Here is a 23,200-nt window from a genome sequence, read left to right on the forward strand (position 1 = left end):
ACCCACTGAGCCACCCAGGCTCCCCAGACCATCTATTCTTAATTCACTTATGATACATGCAGTTATAATAGAGTGAAATAAACGTATCATTTTACAATTCTCTGAACATATCTTTTAATTCAGAATTTTTTTTTTTTATTTATAAAGATTTTTATTTATTTATTTGACAGGGAGAGAAAAAGAGCACAAGCAGAGGGAGAGGGAGATGCAGGATCCCCACAGAGCAGGAAGCCCAATGCGGGACTCGATCTCAGGAACATGGGATCATGACCTGAGCTGAAGGCCACCGCTTAATTGACTCAGCCACTCAGGCATCCCTAATTGAGAATTTTTGAAAAGTGAGAACATGAGTTCTTGTTCACTGACCTTGATCTTTATTGACTAAAAGAGTGACTGAAACTTCCCCAAAACACTGATGATTCTAAAGTCAAGAAAAATATATAAGGTTTCCATTTTGAAAATTCCAAGATTACATAAAACAAAGTATGAGGCAAATAATTTAAAGATAGGCTAGACAATGGTGGTGCTCCTCCTAAAGGAGCCTGATGTGGCAAGAACATCCTTCAGACACCAGAAGATCAACAGAAAAAAAAAAAAAGAACTGATAAATAAGAACTAGATGGAAAACAGAAGTTATGGCTGACCATAAATTTATCTTTATTCAGATTATGATTCTTGAACAAGCATCAGTTGTTTAGACTTGGTTTAATCTATGCTTAATTAGAACACATACAAAATGATTATTTGTATTTCTTTTGACTGGAAAGCAGAAAATTCTGTGTTGCATTTCACCATATTTACTAATTATATTCTGATACGAACTTCTAAATGCAAATAGCTTTGAAAGTGAATAAAATAAATTCCAAGTGACCAACCCTGCCCTCTTGTAGGACGAGCTCTGTGATGCTGCTTTCTTTTCAGCACATGCCCCTTTGCTGGCTCATGGCTCCCTCAGTGATGCGGGCTACAACCCGCGGCACTCAGTTTCAGTTTCAGAGTCCTCATTCCAGTGTGCATCTCGCTTCTCGGCCACCAGTTTGATGAATTGAGAGTGACTGGCATAGAGCTGGAGTTGATCACTGATGTCCACCCATTTCACTTTTCCAGCATCATCGCCAGCTTCTAGGGTAAGGTTATCCATTACCTCACCTGTTACCAAAGAAAAAAAATATCACCAAGAAAAATTCATTCATTTATTTATTTTCAACATAATTCTGTAGCTTCAAGTAAATGTGGCCCAGTCCATTAAAAACTAGAATGTTCCAAATCTTCGAAATGTCCCAATTTTAATCAAGTTTCTAAATTTTTTAAAGAAAGATTTTATTTACTATTTACTTGAGAGAGAGAGGGGACGAGCAGGGAGAAAGGCAGAGGGACAAGCAGACTCTGCGCTGAGTGCGAAGCCCGAAGTCAGGCTCGATCCCAGGACCTTGAAATCATGACCTGAGCTGAAACCACTTAAATGAGCCACCCAGGCACCGCCCCCCAAGTTCCCAAATTTTAAGTAGAGGCACAAGTAAGGAAGCTTTTCTTTTTAAAAAGTAAGAATATCAGCCTTTAGAAAAAGAGTTCTATTAAATAAGTATGAAAACTTATGTCAAAATAAATTCTAGAGGGATTAGAGATTTAAATGTATAAAAAATAAAACAATTATTGGCAATTCATTTTACACTATTAAGGTAAGTGGGCCTTTCTAACCATGACCCCAAACCAGAAATCATAAATGAAAATATTTATAATTGTATTTACAAATAAATATAAACATATTAAAATACTTATCAAAAAATTAAAAGTAATGCTGCTCTCATTCACTATTGTACATTCATTACATATGAATGTAAATGGCATATTTCTGTAAGAAAATCTGCCAATGCTATCAAGAGCTTTGAAAAAGCAAATGCTCTTTGATGAGCATTCATTCCACAAGTATCAGAGTGCCTCTTACCCAGTTTAATAAACATAAGTCAGTTTACCTGTTTCATCATGGTAGTTCACAGCTTCTGTCTCCATCCATGCATTATCAGTGTTTCGAGGATCATCAACATATCCCTTATATATCTATTTTTAAAAGGAGGCAGAAAAAAAGTGTAGAAATAAATGGGGCGAGCAAATGTGTGTTACCTTCAGTAGAATCAGAAATATAAATATCCTGTTGCAAAACAGTGTGCATAAATAGTCAGGAGGCAATAATTATGCATTTATTTAGGATCAAAGAACAGCAACTAAGGGTACACAGATTTGGGTAGCAACCCACTGTCCCACTAGGGAGCAAGTCAGGGTTTTTTATTTTTTATTTTTATTTTTTTTAAGATTTTATTTATTTTGACACAAGGAGCAGCAGCAGAGGGAGAAGAAACAGGATCCTCGCTGAGCAGGGAGCCCAAGAGGGGGCTCGATCCCAGGATTCTGGGATCATGACCTAAGTCAAAGGCAGACACTTAAATGACTAACCCACCCAGGTGCCCCAATTCAGGCTTTTTTAAAGCTAGAAAGAAAATGCTTGTAGAAGTTGTTTACAAAGAATTCTGACTGGCGTTGGTACAGAAAACCAATCGCGGCTGAATGTAATTGGTTACTGAGGCTATCGCTAAGCAAGTCTGTTCTTTAGCAAGTTGCGGGTGTTTGTGTAGTCTTTGGAGTATTTGTGGTTTGGCCCAGTTTAAAAGTTCAGGGCTCCACCTGGTGAAGTGCATAAGGCCCACCTCCCTAAAGGCCTCTTAGCTTCATTTTAAAACCCCTTGACATAACTGACTCCATTATTTCACCTTTCATAAAGAAATGTAAATATCACAGAACCTTTCATGTAGCATTCTATATGCTTGTTTTAAATTTCCCAGGAAACAATATTGTCCAGAACCATTTGACTCAGCTTTAAAATTCACAAAAACCCTCAGGGCGCCTAGGTGGCTCAGTTGGTTAAGCATCTCACTCTTGATTTCAGCTCAGGTCATGATCTCAGAGTTCTGGGACTAAGCCTGGTATTCTGTCTCCCTCTGTCCCTTCTCCCACCTCCCATCCCCTCATGCGAAAATAAAAAATTCACAAAACCCTCAACTCCACAGACTTTAATTCCATAATCCCAGTCACATTTGGGCCATATGACTTTTTTAAAGGCTCTATAAGTATTTTTGTTTTCGTAATTTCTGTAATAATAGTTTCAGACATACAAAGAGTCTTTCAGTTATAAAGAGCTCTATAAATAAATTTGGTAAAGACTAATATTTAAGCTCTTAATACATGAAAAGATTTGGATCTAGCCATCTAACACAAATGTGACCAAAAACCTGAACATAAATAAGGAATCCCAATTCTAAAAGGAAACATAGCAAGTGGAATAAATGCCAGCATAAACAGAAGAAACTCTGTAGTACTTTTTCTTATCCTCAATACACATATACTGATGTGTACTTTTTTTAAATTACAAAGGGTATGTAGACAAAACAGAGATAAGACTTAAATGGTTATCCACCAAAAAAACTCTGAATAACGTAACTTAAAATGTAAATGTCTTTGTAAACAGCCAAATTCATATAGTTTTTTTTTTTTAAAGGTTCTCTGATGGATGGGTGAGCTCAGGGTCACATTAGCTCACATGTAGTCCAAAGAAAAACTCAGAGGAGAAAAATGTATTCTAATGTAATTGACCTAAAGTTGGGCTATATAACTAAGCAGAACTCATTTTCGGTGAAGATCTACTGAATTTAAGTTGTGTTTAGGAATATGTATTTCAAATACACAGGTAATTCACTTTATTCAGAGAATAAACTACTGGATTTCCAGGTGAACTTTTAAATAATTTTCACTTGTCCACGGGGCTAATTCCCTTCAGAGGAACCACCTTTTCTTACCACTAGATGTTCCTGGCTGAAGAGCTTGTGCAACTGTTCCTCTAATTCTCTCTTTTCTGCTCCAGATTTCTGTAAGGAGTTGAGAGCTTCTTCGCCAAACTCTCTTTTAAGTGTAGCACTAATCTTCTCTCCAGGATCCACCATCCCCTAAGAATCATATTTTAAGAGAAAAAAAAAGTAATACGCTTTAACTCATGCAACAGATATTTACTGGGTGATACAGTAAACATTGTTCTAGCTGCCCATAACGATGATCCCCATTCTCCTGTGCTATGTTCTTCTATAAACCATTTGATTCTAGAAGCAGCAGCCAGTCAGGGTATCCCATGTATTTGACCACAGTAATTGGTTCAAGGTTAGCATGTGGTAAACTGAGCCAAACAGACCTCTTTCCTGGTACCTTCCAACCTCAAGCTAAGGGGGAGGGCCTGGAAGCAAGGAAGAATACAGCAAGCTAATACTTCCCCATTGTTCATTCTAATCCATTTTTGTCCTATAGTGGAAAAAACCATTCTTGCAGATAGCAGTATATGTATAAAGAGTCGTCCTCTTACCAAACTATCTCCATTTCATAATATGGCATAAAATGTAAAATCCTCTACTGCTAAAAAAATTTTTAAATGTAAAAAAAAAAAAAAAAACACTGCTGGGGGCACCTGGGTGGCTCAGTTGGCTAAGCCGCTGCCTTCAGCTCAGGTCATGATCCATGGGATGGAGCACTGTGTTGGGCTCCCTACTCAGCGGGGAGTCTGCTTCTCCCTCTGCCCCTGTCTAACTGTGTGTGTGTGTGTCTCTCTCTCTCTCTCTCTCAAATAAGTAAACCTTAAAAACAAAACCAAACAAGTGGCGCCCAGGTGGCTCAGTGGGTTAAAGCCTCTGCCTTCAGCTCCGGTCATGATCCCAGGGTCCTGGGATCAAGCCCCACATTGGGCTCTCTGCTCAGCAGGGGGCCTGCTTCCTCCTCTCTCTCTCTCTCTGCCTGCCTCTCTGCCTACTTGTAATCTCTGTCAAATAAATTAATAAAATCTTAAAAAAATAAATTAAAATTAAAATTAAAAATTAAAAAAACAAAAATACCTCTGTTGCACAAACACCCGTTTTACTTTTTAATAAATTTTTTATTTTTTATTAACACATAATGTAATATTAGCCCTACGGGTAAGTTCTGTGAATCACCAGGTTTACACACTTCACAGCACTCACAGCACTCACCATAGCACATACCTTCCCCAATGTCCATAACCCAATCACCCTCTCCCTCCCCCTCCCCCCCACAACCCTCAGTTTGTTTTGTGAGATTAAGAGTCTCTCATGGTTTGTCTCCCTCCTGATCCCATCTTATTTCATTTTTTTCCTTCCTTACCCCTTAAGTCCCCAACTTTGCCTCTCAACTTCCTATCAGGGAGATCATATGATAATTGTCTTTCTCTGACTGACTTATTTCACTCAGCCTAATACCCTCTAGTTCCATCCACGTTGTCGCAAATGACAAGACTTCTTTTGATGGCTGCATAGTATTCCATTGTGTATATATACCACATCTTTATCCATTCATCTGTTGATGGACATCTAGGTTCTTTCCATAGTTTGGCTATTGTGGACATTGCTGCTATAAACATTCGGGTGCACGTGCCCCTTCAGATCACTGCATTTGTATCTTTAGGTTAAATACCCAGTACCACAATTGCCAGGTCGTAGGGTAGCCCTATTTTTAATTTTTTTGAGGAAACTCCATGCTGTTTTCCAGAGTGGCTGTATTCCCACCAACAGTGTAGGAGGGTTCTCCTTTCTCTGCATCCTCGCCAGCATCTGTCATTTCCTGACTTGTTAATTTTAGTCATTCCGACTGGCTGAGGTGGTATCTCATTGTGGTTTTGATTTGTATTTCCCTGATGCCAAGTGATATGGAACACTTTTTCATGTGTCTGTTGGCCATCTGGATGTCTTCTTTGCAGAAATGTCTGTTAATGTCCTCTGCCCATTTCTTGATTGGATTATCTGTTCTTTGGGTGTTGAGTTTGGTAAGTTCTTTTATAGATTTTGGATACTAGTCCTTTCTCTGATATGTCATTTGCAAATATCTTCTCCCATTCTGTTGGCTGTCTTTTGGTTTTGTTGACTGTTTCCTTTGCTGTGCAAAAGATTTTAATCTTGATGAAGTCCCAATAGTTCGTTTTTGCTCTTGCTTCCCTTGCCTTTGGTGCTGTTTCTAGGAAGAAGTTGCTGTGGCTGAGGTTGAAGAGGTTGCTGGTGTGTTCTCCTCAAGTATTTTGATGGATTCCTTTCTTACACTGTGGTCTTTCACCTATTTGGAGTCTTTTTGTGTGTGGTGTAAGGAAATGGTCCAATTTCATTATTCTGCATGTGGCTGTCCAATTTTCCCAACACCATTTGTGGAAAAGACTGTCTTTTTCCCATTGGACATTCTTTACTGCTTTGTCAAAGATTAGTTGACCATAGAGTTGAGGGTCTATTTCTGGGCTCTCTATTCTGTTCCACTGATCTGTGTCTGTTTTTGTGGCAGAATCATATTGTCTTGATGATGACAGCTTTGTAATAGAGCTTGAAGTCTGGAATTGTGATGCCACCAACTTTGGTTTTCTTTTTCAACATTCCTAGGGCTATTCGGGGTCTTTTCTGGTTCCATACAAATTTTAGGATTATTTGTTCCATTGGGATTTTGATAGGGATTGCATTAAACGTGTAGATTGCTTTAGGTAGCATAGACATTTTCACAATATTTGTTCTTCCAATCGATGAGCACGGAACATTTTTCCATTTCTTTGTGTCTTTCTCAATTTCTTTCATGAGTGCTTTATAGTTTTCTGAATACAGAATTCTTTGCCTCTTTGGTTAGGTTTATTCCTAGGTATCTTATGGTTTTGGGTGCAATTGTAAATGGGACTGACTTCTTAATTTCTCTTTCTTCTGTCTTGCTGTTGGCATATAGAAATGCAACTGATTTCTGTGCATTGATTTTATATCCTGACACTTTACTGAATTCCCGTACAAGTTCTAGTAGATTCGGAGTGCAGTCTTTTGGGTTTTCCACATAAAGTATCATATCATCTGCAAAGAGCAAGAGTTTGACTTCTTCTCTGACAATCTGGATGCCTTTTATTTCTTTTTGTTGTCTGATTGCTGAGGCTAGGACTTCTAGTACTATGTTGAATAGCAGTGGTGATAATGGACATCCCTGCCGTGTTCCTGAGCTTAGCGGCAAAGCTCTCAGTTTTTCTCCATTGAGAATGATATTCGCTGCGAGTTTTTCATTTTTGATGATATTAAAGTATGTACCCTCTATCCCTACTTAAGAGTTTTGATCAGGACAGGATGCTGTACTTTGTCAAATGCTTTTTCAGCATCTATTGAGAGTATCATATAGTTCTTCTACTTTCTTTTATCAATACAAACACCCATTTTAAAATACCACTGCAAATATACGCTGACATGAACGTAAAAAAATACACTATTCCTGATGATAGTATGGAATTTTTTTTAAACTACAAGAAACAGTAAGTAATAAAAGTTATCTTTTTTTAATGTCTAAAGTTATCAGAATTCAACAAAAGAATGCTCTCAGTTTTACTCGGACTTAGAGTAGAGGCTGCATTCTGAAACGGGATCCACCATTTATGAATACCTACTTTATGTCATGTGCTTTATCACTAGCAATCCCATGAAGCAGATATAATTATATTTATTTTAAAGAGAAGGGTTTGAACTCCAAATACTCAGCTCAGAGTAGAAAGACCAGGATACAAGCCTATGTCTAACTCCAAAGTCCATGTTCTTTTCCAAAGGTTTTATAATTAGACTCAAATTCTAACAACTTTGATGCATCATCTTACATTTGCTATTGACAGTGAGACTTCACTGCAGTGAGGAATGACAAAAGAATTCCTGAAGTGGGGAGGGAGGGAAGATAAATGAAGGGTAAAGATCCACACACAATAACCTTGCAGCAAATGAAGCAACTAAGAAGGACTTGAAACATTAATTTGATTTAATTTTAATTCTTACCCCTGGGATTGCCCATTCTCCACAGTCTTTCCTTTTTATTGCCACAAACTGTAAGATGTTTTTCCCAGAAATGGGATGGGTGATTTTATTTCCACTACTATCCCTTTTCCACCTATAAATAGTAATAGAAAATCATAACTGATTTAGAGCAAAGAAAAGGACCTGTCTCAAGCTTGAGACAAAGTTATAAAGATGTATTTTTCTTTATAACAAGACATATATAAGTTTACCTCAAATCAGCTAGTTTTACCAAAAAATTATTTTGTAATAGAAACACTCTGTATTTACAAACCAAGCCGGATATCTACTTTCCATAAAAGATACTGTATTCTCTGGAATAAAAATTCAGAATATAAATAGTTTTTACTACTTAAGTACTGTCAAAAAAAGAAGCTGAACAGAATTTAGAGACAGGGGCGTAAACTTAAAAAATAGTCCAAGGACATTTTTTAAGAATCACAAGTAGTGTATGGGCAACTGGGTGGCTCAGTCAGTTAAGTGTCTGACTCTTGATTTCAGGTCAGGTCATGATCTCATCAGGGTCATGGGACTGAGGCCCACACTGGGCCCTGCGCTCACTGCAGAGTCTGCTTATCCCCCACCCTTTGCCCCTCCCCCTGACTCTTGCTCACTCTCTCATATGAATAAAATCTTTTTAAAAAAATTTTTAAATAGGGGCGCCTGGGTGGCTCAGTGGGTTAAAGCCTCTGCCTTTCACTCAGGTCATGATCCCAGGGTCCTGGGATCGAGCTCCGCATCGGGCTCTCTGCTTGGCAGGGAGCCTGCTTCCTCCTCTCTCTCTGCCTGCCTCTCTGCCTACTTGTGACCTCTATCTGTCAAATAAATAAAATAAAAATCTTAAAAAAAAAAATTTTTTTAAATAGATAATTCCTTTCAGAATGCACTTCTTCTAACCATATCTTCTTTGCCAGAAATGCTGATACATCTCCCCCTTTCCCTTCTCTACCCCCACCACAGCCACCCTCAACACCCAATTTTAAGAATTATTCTAATATGAACTTAGGCAAAGATAAAGACTTTGAACTTCCAGTACTAAACCAAAATAGAAAGCCTAGTATCTAATCACTGCATGGCATTAGATTCAATGAAATAAATGAGGTGTTTTTTTTTTTAAGATTTACTTATGTATTTATTTTTTAAAGATTTTATTTATTTATTTGACAGAGAGATCACAAGTAGGCAGAGAGGCAGGCAGAGAGAGAGGAGGAAGCAGGCTCCCTGCAGAGCAGAGAGCCCGATGCCGGGCTCGATCCCAGGACTCTGGGATCATAGACCTGAGCCGAAGGCAGAGGCTTTAACCCACTGAGCCACCCAGGCGCCCCACCATTAACTTGTGATCTGATTTTATTCACAATAATATATTAACGCTTCCCATCACATTTTCATTTTAAAGTATCTAAAGGAATGTAAGATAGTTGTACACATAGAATTCCAGGAGAGGCACCTGGGAAGAGAAAAATTTAACACTTGCCCTGGAGAGTATGGACAGGAACATTAGTGAAATTCTATACTATACAATGCTGTTCTGAAACATGAAGGACTTGAAAAAAAAAGGGAATGGAATCTTTAAAAGTGACGAGGTGACTCCTAGGATTACTCATTAGTGAAAACCTGGTATAAAAGAGAACGTGCACAAGATCCGAAAACAAATACCCCTGATTCAAATTTCAGATCTACAAGATTTAGGTGAGTCACTTAACCTCAGTGAGTCTTCATTTTCAGATCTATCGAACAGATAGGTTAATACCTACTTTGAGTAGTTTTGTGAAAAACAAATGGACAAACTAACTTCCTACATTCTTCTCTTCCCTCCATTTCTACTGCCCCTCCTCAATTTAAAGGGACTCGGTTAACAGATCCATTACCCAGGCAGCAAAGAGCATCAACCTAACAGCACAGCTCAAAGCTAGACTCTGCCACCTGTGGGCTCTTTCACAGCCGTGGACCATCTCAAAGCCTTCAGGCGTCTCATTTTTATACGGACAGAATTAAGCTCAAAATGTCTATTATTTTGAAACAATGCAACATAATCACCACAACTCCCGTATATTTGTTCCCCCAAAGATAAAAATAAGCTAATGAGAAGCTAACTTTCAAGTCTCTAGCTTCCCTTTTCTTCCTGGCCCCTTATTAGCATTCCTGCTTCAAATGTTTCACACCTTCCTCATTTTAGCTAGTCTCAGCAAAACTGGAAAGAAACTGAGACTGTCATTAATATTTTTTACTTACATTCATTAATAAAAATGTATTAACTCTTCCCATTTCATTTGAACCATAAAGCTTCTAAAGGAATTTGAAACTGATAGGTAGGTTGGCAGGTGGATACGTAGGTAAGCAGATAGGGAGGGAGGTGGACTGGCAGGTGGGTAGGTGGATAGCTGGATGAAAGATTAAGTCTGGGTGGGGTGTGGGGTGAAGATCTCTTTTGACAAGAGAACTGAAAGGGCAAGCAGGCAAATAAGATGGGACAAATATTGGTGCCTCTTCAGTAACTTGAAAGTAAGGGAAATAAGCTACTTTCCTAGAGTTAAACTATGAAATCATATTCTTAGATCAGAGAAAAACAAAGTCTCCTGAAAGAAAGAAAGGCCTTTAAAATATCAAAACTAAAGAAGTAAAAATATTGAGAGTATTTACATCATTTAAAGAGAAGTAACAGGGGCATCTGGGTGGCTCAGTGGGTTAAGCTTCTGCCTTCTGCTCATGTCATGATTCCAGGGTCCTGGGATCGAGCCCCACATCGGCCTCCCTCCTAGGCAGGGAGCCTGCTTCCTCCTCTCTCTCTGCCTGCCTCTGCCTATTTGTGATCTCCGTCTGTCAAATAAATAAATAAAATCTTAAAAAAAATAAAATAAAGTAAAAAAAATAAGGGGAAGTAACAATTACATGTGAGAAGGGAATTGGTAAGTGAAGACATTCTAAAAATAAAGAAATTAAAAGAATGACAGAGATGATACAATATTCCAGATGTGCTGGAAAGATGATCCCTACGGAGACAGTCAAGTACATATAAACACTGGACTCACCTACCTTCTTTATTCTGATTCGTGCTCACCAAGGGGCCTTCTGAATACAATCTGGCTTACCAGATAGACTCCCTCAGGAAGAGAATGCCTGTTCCCTGTTCTGAAATCTTCACTGGCTCCAGTTCACACTCCTTAACTCTGGCATTCAATATTCTCCACACTAAAATTGCACAAAAATTAAATAAGCTTAATTACCCACTATTCTATAAAAATCTTCTGCTTCAACCAAGCTGGTCTTTTCACTGGCCCTCAGTACTCAGATACTACTACAAGCCTTGTTCTTGGCCCTCCTGCTGTCCCCCTATCTAAGCTTCAAGCTCAGCTCAAGTCCGCCTCCTTAACAATGCCTTTCTTGGGTGCTCCAGTTTACCATCATCATGACCCACATCTAAACTAATGGGGGGAGGGGGAGGGCAGCATAGGAGGAGAAGGATAGAGAAGAATTTAAGCAGGCTCCATGCCCAACACAGAGCCCACTGCAGGGTTTGAGCTCGGGACTTAAGATCATGACTCGAGCCAAAATCAAGAGTCAGACACTTAACCTACTGAGCTACCCACGCACATCTAATTTTCTAAAGCATCCTGTTATCACCCATGTTACCTGACATGTTTCTTTTTTTTTAAACCTTGACATGTTTTCTTATTGCATATTTTTCATCTTGCAAATGAAGCCATAGCAATTCTGTGACAGGGAGCTGAAACTTAAGATTCTTTTACTTTTTTATATCCTCCAAAACACCTACTCAATTCTGTGAACAAAGAGATGTTCAGTAAATACCAGGTGAGTTAACTTTGTTCAGATAATGCCTAAAATTATAGCTTTACACTTCTATCAGTATGATTTCACATGACGTCCATTTAAAATACAGATTTCACAAGTATACCTATATACACTCATGTATATATATAATCACACATACTTATGCAAGTATACATTATATATACACAAACATACATACATGTGTATATGTAAACACATGGTTACAGTCCGTATTTCTCCAATCACTTGGCTCTCTGCTACTGAAATGTTTTCATTCTTACCTGGTTATGATGGGATCTGCAGCATGATTTGGGCCCCATCGCCCCAAAAGCCCCCGGCCAACAAGTCCTGTCCGTCCTGCAGGATTTCTGGGACAAAAAATGTAATATCAATTGAATGTGTCCATCTTTTTTAACGTAACTTGATATGGCCCAGAAGAAGGCAGTAAGTACAGTAAGAGGGAAATAATATCTCATCTCAAATCCACTAGCATTATCACGTATCTGGCACTAAAATTACATATTTCCTTACACTGTTATTTAACTTTTTTGTGTGCATGTCTGAGCTCTGAGCTTGAACCAAGAGGAAGATCTCATTTTCAAAGTTGTTCTCAATATAAGAACTTTTTCAGTTTTCATCTATATTCCTAAATTTAAACCAGCACTTTTCTGGACTCGTACAACAGGGCAAACAAATGGTCTGTACCTAGTCATCATCTATCTCTACAACAGTGATGATTTATCTTTCAAGATACCCACCCTCATCTTCACTTTCTCACCATTCCCTTTTCTTAACTCCCGTCTCATACAATCCTTCTCATGAAAGTTTTGTTACTTTTTTTAAATTCATTTTTTTAAGTAATCCCTATGCCCAATGTGAGGCTCAAACCCATAACCCCAAGATCAAGAGTCACACATTCTTCCACCCCTATTTTTGTTACTTTTAAAAGTCCATTTCTTCTCAGTGGGTTCTGGATGTTTATTACCAATGCTATATATTTTGTAGCATATATGAGGTAGTAGTATTACTGAGGGTTTCAATATTTTTTTTTAAAGATTTTATTTTATTTATTTGACAGAGAGAGAGCACAAGTAGGCAGAGAGGCAGGCAGAGAGAGAGGAGGAAGCAGGGTCCCTGCGGAGCAGAGAGCCCGACGTGGGGCTCGATCCCAGGGCCCTGAGATCATGACCCAAGCCGAAGGCAGCGGCTTAACACACTGAGCCACCCAGGCGCCCCAGAGGGTTTCAATATTTTTAAAGAAAACAATTTTATAAAAATGCCAACTTACTGTTTAACCAAATAGCACAACCCAAATGTTAAAAAATCTATCAGGTAAACATGGCAACACTCACGCGTAATTTTATTCTAGTCATTATTCCTTAAACGTTCAACTTTCATTATGTACCAGTAAAACACTGTAACCTACAGTCCTACCTTATTATGATTTTATCTTTTGTTCTCCCAATACGTGAAGGTAAATAAACAAAGAGCCCAAATTTTCCCTATTGTCCAGCTCTTTTTATTCTGGTCTTCCCTGTGACTATTATTCAAGTTGAATGAGTTTTGCTATTGTTTTTGTACTAGGCTCTGAAATATTTCAGCAAGACTTACAAATAAAGACAAGACATCTGGCCAGGTGACAACAGTTTTACTTTTCAAGCTCACAGAGGGAGGGACAAGGTGGCCAACTATGTTTTATTCCATGTAACCAGACACACCTGAATAAAAATGATCAAAACCAGTATTAAGAGAGAGAATGTTAGATTTGTAGAAGGCCAAGCCTCTAACTTGTACATCAGAACTATAGAAAAGACACATAGACTATCCTGTAGCCTGAGAAGCAGAAAAAGTTGTTTGCAGTGAAAGAGAAATAAATGCAACACATAAAGAAAGCAGAGATGGATTTTCAATTCCACCCTTTCCTAAAGTTAGCTGCATTTATGCTTCAGGCTCCTTGAGATGATCCTATCAACCTAAAGTTCACCTGTTACTCAGGCTAGCTAGAATTGTTTCTATTAGTCAGACTCTTTGCTAAAACAATATGCTATCTTGCCTTTGCTGCCTTTCCTTTTACATGGGTATGTATCTTTTAACATATATCTTTTAATATATTTTACCCAGAAAAAGAACCCAAGGAATAAGTCAAATGCAATGTTATTAAAAAGATCCAATAAGAGGCGCCTGGGTGGCTCAGTGGGTTAAAGCCTCTGCCTTCAGCTCAGGTCATGATCCCAGGGTCCTAGGATCCAGCCCAGCGTCCGACTCTCTGCTCAGCAGGGAGCCTGCTTCCCTTCCTCTCTCTTGGCCTGCTTTTCTGCCTACTTGTGATCTCTGTCTGTCAAATAAATAAATAAAATCTTAAAAATAAATAAATAAATAATCAAAAGATCCAATAACACAGAAAAGTGAAGCTATGACCAAAGACTGAATTTAGCAAAACTGAAGGACCAGGTTATGGTTAAGAGGAGCACTATCACTGCCTTGTCCTTGAGAAACTAAGAATACAAATCACACTTTATCAAGGTAAGTGTGACTACAGATCTCTGCTCTTTTTTTGTTTTATTTGAGGCATGCTGATTTTCCAGTTCTTCCTAACTTCTTTACAGTAATACCTACACCTAATGTGGGTCTCCAACTCACAACCCCCAAATCAAGAGTCACATGCTCAACTGACTGAGCCAGCCAGGCACCCCTCCATATTCTGTTCATTAACTCAATTATTTCCACCTTCAAAGCAGAGTTACAAAAAAGTGCATTCAAATCCTGCTTCTCCCACTTACTATATGCAAACTGCTTACATTCTCTCTCCTTATCTATAAATGGAACTAAAATTATCCACCCACAGGGTTATTGTAATGTTTTAATTAGATCATACATATAAATTTTTCTGTACATTGTCTGGCACATACAAGCACTCGATAAATGTTAATTGGGTTTTCTACCCTTTGAAGACCCATTATTGTAAGATATCCATCCTCAGTACCTACCTGGGTCTTCCATTTTCAATCTCATACAAACCATTCTGGCTCTTTCTCTCAACATGCCCATCTTTTTCATTAAACTTGGGAGAGAAGTTACTTTCACTGGAATGAGAATACCAAAGCAAAATAAGAAATAATGGCCTAATACTACCAAGAGCTAAATAATGCCAGTCAATCTGTTATTTATAATAAAGTATGCCTGAAACTTAATTTTTTAAGAGCCAGTTTTCATTTACAAATCCATCTTACTCCTTCAAAACAGGTTCTTAAAAAAAGTGTTTACTGAAACCCCTTATAATACAAGGATGTGTATTATAATCCCTCTAGGAAGGACTATGCAGAAAATCTGCAGCTCCTCCCACATGCTACAAAAAAAGTCTATGTTACTATTAGCAAAGAGGAACTGTCTGTGGGCACAATACGGCAACTGATGGTTCCTATGTTTTTACTTATCTGACTAATAATCCCTTGGGAAGCATTTATAATAAATTGGCCCATTAAATCAAACTTATAAAACTGTTCTAAAACCACGGTGGCAGTTTAGCAGAGTGGTTAAAAGCATGAATCCTAGGAGTCACACCATCTACTTCACCATCTACTGGCTCTGTGACCAGATGCAACCTTTCTGTGCTTCCATTCTTTGTGTGTGTTTTTTCTACAAAGCAGAAATAACAACCCTGTCTGTCTTCCAGAACAATTTTAAGAATAAAATCATGCTTAGAAAACACTTAGTGCAATACTTAGTTCATAGTTAGTACTTAAAAAGCTCTATCATTATATTCATTAAAAGAACATAAAATGTGAAGTGATGTACTTCCATGAATTTAGGCAAAGGATTTTTGCTTGAGTGTTTGTTTTCTTCTCTATCCTTTAACTATCCCTTTTTTATTTTTGTCCCACTGCTCTAATTTTATCATCCTCCTGTTCTTAGTAATCTGAAAAAATTCTGAAAAATATTTTCACTACTTCAAATACGAGTCTAGCTATGGTGGAAAATAACCACAAAAGATATTCTACTGATAACCTAAACAGAACAAATAAAAATAAGTACCACCACGTGCCATTCTGTAAAACAGCTCCACAGTAAAACAGATTTACTTTTTTGGAAGAATCATCATAAAACCCCCAAAAGAACAGCAAACACGGATTGTCTTGCTTTAGCAAGAATTCAAGCCAATGTGGAAATTGAGTTTTGACAAAGTCAAACACTAGGTAAAAATAATTTTTCAGCTCTGCCAAAATGGTAACTTACAAATACAACCATTCTCTTCACCATCTTACACCCAGCTACCAGCTAATGCCAGCAAATCTGCTCACCTGATCTGAGGATCTGCCCACCTCGGTCCTGCCAAGACAGAAACTGCAGTGTACTCCACAGGATTATAGTCTTGCCACTCAACAAACCAGCCTACTTTCTCATTAGGAACCTGGCTGCGTTGGACTTTTGAACCCGGGTAAGGAGATGTCCGAGCCTTGCTGTGGGAATTCTCTCTGACACCACTAGAAGTAGACATGATGTTCGAGCTAAGATGAAACCCACAGGATGAAAATGTGTTTCTGAAAAGAATAAAAGAAAAAAACAATGTTTTACATAAATACCAAAAAAAAGAAATTAAAAATAAAGAACCTAACTCAAAGACCCAAAAACATACTTTTCAATTTCAAAGTATACAAGTCTAACATCTATGAGAAAATTATTTTCAAATATGAAAATTTTTAAAATATTGCCAAATTTTATTAATTGGAACCAACTCACTCTATTTCTTTTAGCTGAGAAAAAGGGACAGAAGCTTACATTTTTTAGCACAAAAGTTGGGGAAGTTTGTTATGAAAATTCAACCATAAAAACAAATGTAAAAGACTTTTTGAAACTAGTCTGTAATCTAACACATGTGTAAAATGTATGGCAAAATGGCTTGAAAAAGAACAAGAAAATGGAAATACCTGTTTTAAGTTCTTACATTGTACAAGAAGTAATGTAATACTACAGAAAGTCCAACTATGATAAACATATGAATTCTAAACTGATGACAGCATCCCTGCCCTGTTCTCACAGTATCAATGATCAGACAAACACCAACTGGCTAGGGTGGTGAAATAAGTCAATATGCTGTGTCTCCTTGTATCATACACTGGTAAGTACACAGTCATCATTTCTGAGGTATTCCTTACAAGAATGTATGACCAGAATCGAAAACATGAGGAAATAATAAAACAGAACCAGGTCAAGGGACAGCTTGCAAAATAAATATGTGTACTCTTTCAATCGGTAACAACATCATGAAAGACAGAGGAACTCTTCCAGATAGATGCAGACTAAAGAGACATGAAAACTAAATGCAATCAATGATGTGGGATTGGTTCTTGAACCAAAAAAGGAAAAAAAAAATTTTTGCAAGAGAGTCGTGAAATTTGAATGGGGTTATATAAATACTATTATTTTTTAAAGGATTTTATTTATTTATTTGTCAGAGAAAGAGGGAGAGAGCACAAGCAGGGGGAGCAGCAGGCAGAGGGAGAAGCAGGCTCCATTGTGGGGCTCCATCCCAGGACCTCAGGATCATGACCTATGCCAAATAACAGATGCTTAACCAACTGAGCCACTCAGGCATCCCTATAAATAATTTTAAAAGGTGATGCAAAAACCGTATTTATTTACTCCTCACAAAGAAACATTTGGGAGACAATGGCTTTTTTGGTGAATTCTATGAAACATGTAAAGAATTAACACCAATCCTCCTCAGATTCTTCCAAAAAAACTGAACATATCCAAATTTTTTCTGTGAAGCCACCATTATTATCCCGATATCAAAGCTAGACAAAGACACTACTAGAAAACTATAGACTAATATCCCTGATGCATATCGATGCACAAATCCTCAACAAAATAATAGCAAACAAGACTCAAGAGCACATTTAAAGGATGAGACATGATGACCAAGCGAGATTTATGGGAATGCAAGGATGTTTAAACATACAAAAATCAGGGACACCTGGGTGGCTCAGTCAGTTAGACCGCTGCCTTCAGCTCGGGTCATGATCCCAGGGTCCTGGGATCGAGTCCCACATCAGGCTCCGTGCTCGGCAGGGAGCCTGCTCCTCTCTCTGCCTCTGCCTGCCACTCTGTTGTGCGCTCACTCTCTCTCTCTCTGACAAATAAATAAATAAATAAAATCTTAAAAAGAAATACAAAAATCAATTAACGTAATACACATTAACAGAACGAAGGGAAAAAACACATGATTATCCCAACTTATACAGTAAAAGTTTGCCATAATCCAACACCCTTTCACAATAAAAACATTCAAAAAACTAGGAATAGAAGAAAGCTACCTCAAATAAAAAGCAAACAAAAGAAGAAGAAGAAGAAGAAGAAAACTACCTCAACATATTAAAAGGCCATATACAAAAAGCCCATTTTTTGGTGTGATAGTGAAAGACTGAAAACTTCCCAAGATCACAAAGAAGGGACCCCAAACAGTCCCTTGAAAACGAAAAAGTTGAAGTGTCATACTTCCTAATTCCAAAACTTACTACGAAGCTATAGTAATCATAACAGTGTAATACTGGCATAAAGACAGACATACATATCAATGGGATAGAATGGACAGCCCACATATAAACCCTCACATAGATAGTCAAATGATTTTTGACAAGGGTGCCAAGACTATTTAACAGGAAAGGACAGTCTTTTCAACAAATGGGGCTGGGAAAATTAGATATCCACATGCAAATGAAGATGGTCCCTTACTTTATAGCATATGCAAACTCTAATGCAAAATGGATCAAAGACCCAAACATAGACCTAAAACTATAAAACTCTTAAAACATACAGGGAAAATTTCATGTCACTAAACTTGACAATGATTTCTTGGATATAACCAAAAGCACAGGTAACAAAGAAAAACAGATAAATTGGACTACAACAAAATTGAAAACTTCTGGGCATTAATAAGCAGTCACTGGTTTTAGATATACCCTCACTTCACTCGGGGTTCCAAGCAATATAAAAACGAAGAGTAACTGGGGTGCCTGGTCGGTTAAGTGTCAGACTCTTGATTTCAGCTCAGGTCATGATCTCAGGGTCCTGGGATGGAGCCCCTCCTTGGCGCTGTGCTCAGTGGGGAGTCTTTTTGAAGACTGTTCTTTCTCTTTCTCCCTCTGCCCTCCCCCCCCATTCACACACAATCTCTAAAATAAATCTAAAATAAAATAAGTACATCTTAAAAAAAAGAGAGAGAGAGAAACTGGTAAGCAATTTTACATTGTTCTAGTGGCATCTATCAAAAATAGCACTCGTAACTTCCAAAGAATATAGTTTTTTTTTTTTAACTTGGAATATTTGTTTATTAATTTTTTAAATTTTTACTTTAACTGGAATTTGGTTGACACATGATGTTATATTATAAAAAGCACAGATGTTTATTACTTCCCTCCCAAATCCCACTGAAAAGAGATAAAGATGTACAAAAGGCAACAAAATCCACAGCAGGAGAGAGAAGAGACCACCACCACTGAATAAGAGATTGTAACCAACTCTGGAACACTGAAAAGAAATTTAAAAATTAAATAAAAATTTTTAAAAAAGAGATTGTAACCAATTTTAGGTAGAAAGTGGATGGGTTCATACTGACTTACAAACCAAAATACAACAAATTATATTTGAGAATAGGCACAAAAAGCTGGGTGAGAGATGCCATTCCTAAAAGAGGTGGCCTGAGTGGTTTCAAGCTTGAACTAGTGGGCCCAACTGTCCTAAGTGGGCAGTGGAGCAATAACCACGGAAATTGGTCACCCTCCTTCCCCAAATAAAAAGTTGGCATTAGTTATGTCTGCCCCTGGAATAAAGCCAAAAAGTTAAAATGGGAGACTAGAACCCCTATTGTGAATATTAGTGTTACAGAATACAGCAGCAATTTAGGCTTAAAATCACCACAGTTCACACGAGGATACACAATTAAGGCAGCTATGCTCAGCAGAGAATTCCCTCCACTAGTGTAAAGCCTGGAAAGGGGAAGGTGAGCATTCCCAGCCTGTGCACTGGCCACCTGCTCACACACACTCACCTGAAACCTTCCAGTCTATGTGCCAATGTTCTATCAGTCCTCCCGTTTAGAGAAAACAATGTCTATTACCTACATTAATCAAAATATAAACCAATAACTGGTGTCCACCAGATGTTTAAGAAAAAAAGAAGGAAAAAGGACTGAAAAGTAACAGGACCACTGACCCCTAACAGTTAATTCATGAAATAGAAGGTAATTTATTTTAATTATCATTTTTACAGATTCAGAAGTTTTTATATCCATAAAATACGAAAAGGCTGCTATTAGAGCAATTAGAGAAAAAGAAGTTCTTGTCAAAATTGGCAACTCAATAGAACAGATGACATAATAGACGAAATCTGAATTAGTACTCTGGAAGATAAATTTGAGTAAAATCTCTAAGAACACCATACAAAAAGGACAAACGAATAGAAAATGAGAGAAAAAGAGAACCAAGAGGTTCAATCCAGAAGGTCCAACAGTTATCACAAGAGTCCCAGGGTGGGGGGAGGAGGGAGACAGGACAAAAATGGGGGGAAAGGAGGGACAGAAGAAAATTTCCTTTTGCTCAAAGTAAACATGACATGCCATGGGGTGCCTGGGTGGCTCAGTGGATTGAGCCGCTGCCTTCGGCTCAGGTCATGATCTCAGGGTCCTGGGATCGAGCCCCGCATCGGGCTCTCTGCTCTGCAGGGAGCCTGCTTCCTCCTCTTTCTCTGCCTGCCTCTCTGCCTACTTGTGATCTCTCTCTCTGTCAAATAAATAAATAAAATCTTTAAAAAAAAAAAAAAAAACAAAAAAAAAACAAAAAAAAAACATGACATGCCAAACGAGAAGAATTTCTTGAAAACCATTCCTAGAGACATCAAACTCGTTCGTTACTCTGTACCTGGCATAATATCTAGGACCTCGTGTTTACTGAACAATGAATTAAAGGGGGGGGAAGCAATATAAAAGTAGGAGGCAGTATGAGATACCATAAATCCCTAAATTTATCCAGGAGTAAAGAGGTAGATGGTAAATATATTTTAAAAACTAGAGATGATAGGGAGGAATGACGACTTATACTTTTCATTTTACACCATTTATACTGTTCACATCTTTAAACTATATGCATGTATTAATTTTAATCACAATGTTTTAAGTATCAACCGGGAGGGGGGGTGGCACGGGACAACACCACAACCGAACAAGTGCAATTTAAACTCTCGGAAAACAGTAATACTGGTGACTTATGGAGGATGGCATAATTTCAGCATCAGAGACGAAGAAAAATTACTACCACCATTTTTCTTCAAAAGGTAAATAAAACATTTTGGAGCCTTTGTGAAAACATGAGTACCGCGATAAAAACTCAGGATGCAAGCAAAGCCTACAGAATCCGCAGGACCAGACGCTGGCTCCACCCACAACCCAAAGACTCAGAAGGCAGCACTACGAGAGAAAAATACCTGCACACCGGAATGCTGCAACAGCCCGAGGACTTGAGAGTCACAGAGGCCAAGGCCACAGAAAGAGACACTGTGGCTAAAGTCTTTCCCAGGATGCGATCAGCCATCAGCTGCCAGCGGGCGGCTTCGCGGAGCGAGGTCACGCTTAGCTGGGGCCACAGCCTCGGTCCGCCCCACGGCCCCAGGTATCTAGCGGGCACTAGGACCCGGCCCCTCCGGAGAAGGAGTATCTACGCCTTTCACAGAAACACACAAGACCGGGAGCGCTCCCCAAATAATCACCCGCTGGCACCGGTGAGACGAAGAGAACCAGACCCGCCAGCGACGCAGACAGTACCAGCGCCGGCAGCCGCGGAACCGCGACGCGGGTCCCGTGACCTCCCGCGTCCGTAACAGCGCTTTACAGCCGCGCCGTAAAGCAAGAACAGCGCCGGCTTCGCAGCGCTCTGCTTTTTCGACCTCCCAGTGCGCGCAGGCGTACTTGGAGTGGAGTGGGGAACTGTACCGAAAAAACGCCCGAAAAAGGAGAAAGTGAAAGAAGAAGGGGAGCTGGAAGGGGGGAAATGAGGAAGGAAAGAAAAGTGATTGAGAGAAGGTTGTTTACCTGTTTTTATTTTTGTTTATCGGCAGGAAGGAGTTACAGGCCCCTCACGTAGTGAACGACGGGTGTCCTAATCCTATCCGAAGAAGTTTGGTGGCAAAAGAGGTACTTAAGAGGTTTGCAATCCACTTAAGGCTTTTTTCTTCCTCTTACCAAGTCGCTAAATTTGACAGAGCTTTGCCGGATGTGGCCCTGGTAAACCCTTGGAGGAGCAAACCAGCTGTGAGCCGGCTGCTTAGCTTGGAGTAGGAATACAGAGCAACACCCAAGACAAACAAGGGGCAAAAATTAACCAAACCGTCAGACTGAAGATTGGTAATTCATATGTGTACAAAACAGTTTGTAATCTGGCCTTTTAATTTTTTTTAAGATTTTATTTATTTATTTGACAAGGCGAGATCACACGTAGGCAGAGAGAGAGGGAGAAGCAGGCTCCCCGCTGAGCAGAAAGCCAGATGCGGGGCTCGATCCCAGGACCCTGGGACCATGACCTGAGCCGCAGGCTGAGGCTTAACCCACTGAGCCACCCAGGTGCTCCCTGGCTTTTTAATTTTTTATATTCATTATCTTCTTAATGTGGCAAATATTTAACTTTTAAGTACATGATTCACTTTTTCAAGCGTGTGGTGTAGACACATTATAAAACATTGACTATCTCAAAAGCCAGATTAATCAAACTTTGAGAAGAATTGTTCTGAAGACTGAGGAATGCAGAACTTTTGGCGTATAACAGCTCCATCACAACCTCTACACTAAAAGACTTGACAAAACTAATAGGACTTCAGCACTTTGAGGCCTTGTTCCTAGGCTTGTCCCACAATAACCCTTAAAATGCCTGCGTGGAAAAGCTAACTGCAGGAGAATTGACTGTTCCAGGAAAAACCTCCTGATAGGGAGGCAGTACCTACACCTCTCTTAGAGCAGTTTCTTTCAAAAGCTTGCAATTATAAATCCTTTCTCTGCCCTTTGTGTTAAAAATCTGCTATCCAGAACTATTTCCTCAAGGACCTGAGAGCCCCTCACTTTAAAATGGAATCATTCAGAGAGAGAACTCTGTTCTATCTCCCAGTCCCTGTGAGAGAATAATGGCTTAACTTTAGTGGACATCTTTCTTCATCCTGGACTGCTGCCTCTTGTCATAAAGATAGAAGTTTTTTCTCTGACAGGCACCAGCTAACAAACCAGATGGCCTACTCATGTGAATCAGCAGCTCACCCCCCTTAACACCCCTCAGTGCCTTTCCCTTAGTACACTCCAGCCTTTAAAAGTCTCCGGCCTTCTGTTTCAGGGAGGTTTTTGTTTTTTTTTTTTTTTTATTAAAGATTTTATTTTATTTATTCAACAGAGAGAGAGATCACAAGTAGGCAGAGAGAGAGGAGGAAGCAGGCTCCCTGCGGAGCAGAGAGCCCGACGTGGGGCTTGATCCCAGGACCCTGAGATCATG

General features: G+C 39.0%; 1 protein-coding gene across 2 annotated transcripts; it reads right to left on the reverse strand.

Annotated features, from left to right (window-relative positions):
• Window positions 1-263: 263 nt before the first annotated feature.
• On the reverse strand, window positions 264-21,541 carry NUDT9 (nudix hydrolase 9). Of its 2 annotated transcripts, none has more exons than XM_045997862.1 (8): window positions 21,438-21,541; window positions 15,977-16,216; window positions 14,666-14,761; window positions 11,960-12,046; window positions 7,872-7,983; window positions 3,849-3,995; window positions 1,974-2,058; window positions 264-1,149 (listed from the first exon to the last, which is right to left on the reverse strand). In XM_045997862.1, the coding sequence occupies exons 2-8, from the start codon at window positions 16,171-16,173 to the stop codon at window positions 965-967; spliced, it is 909 nt and encodes a 302-aa protein (XP_045853818.1). In that variant the 5' UTR covers window positions 16,174-16,216; window positions 21,438-21,541; the 3' UTR covers window positions 264-964. The 2 variants fall into 2 exon arrangements, with proteins under 2 accessions (XP_045853818.1, XP_045853817.1); XM_045997861.1 differs by having other exon boundaries at window positions 265-1,149; window positions 21,156-21,541.
• Window positions 21,542-23,200: the final 1,659 nt, after the last annotated feature.

The sequence above is a fragment of the Meles meles genome, chromosome 2 (genome assembly GCF_922984935.1).
Source record: "Meles meles chromosome 2, mMelMel3.1 paternal haplotype, whole genome shotgun sequence".
NCBI lineage: Eukaryota > Metazoa > Chordata > Mammalia > Carnivora > Mustelidae > Meles > Meles meles.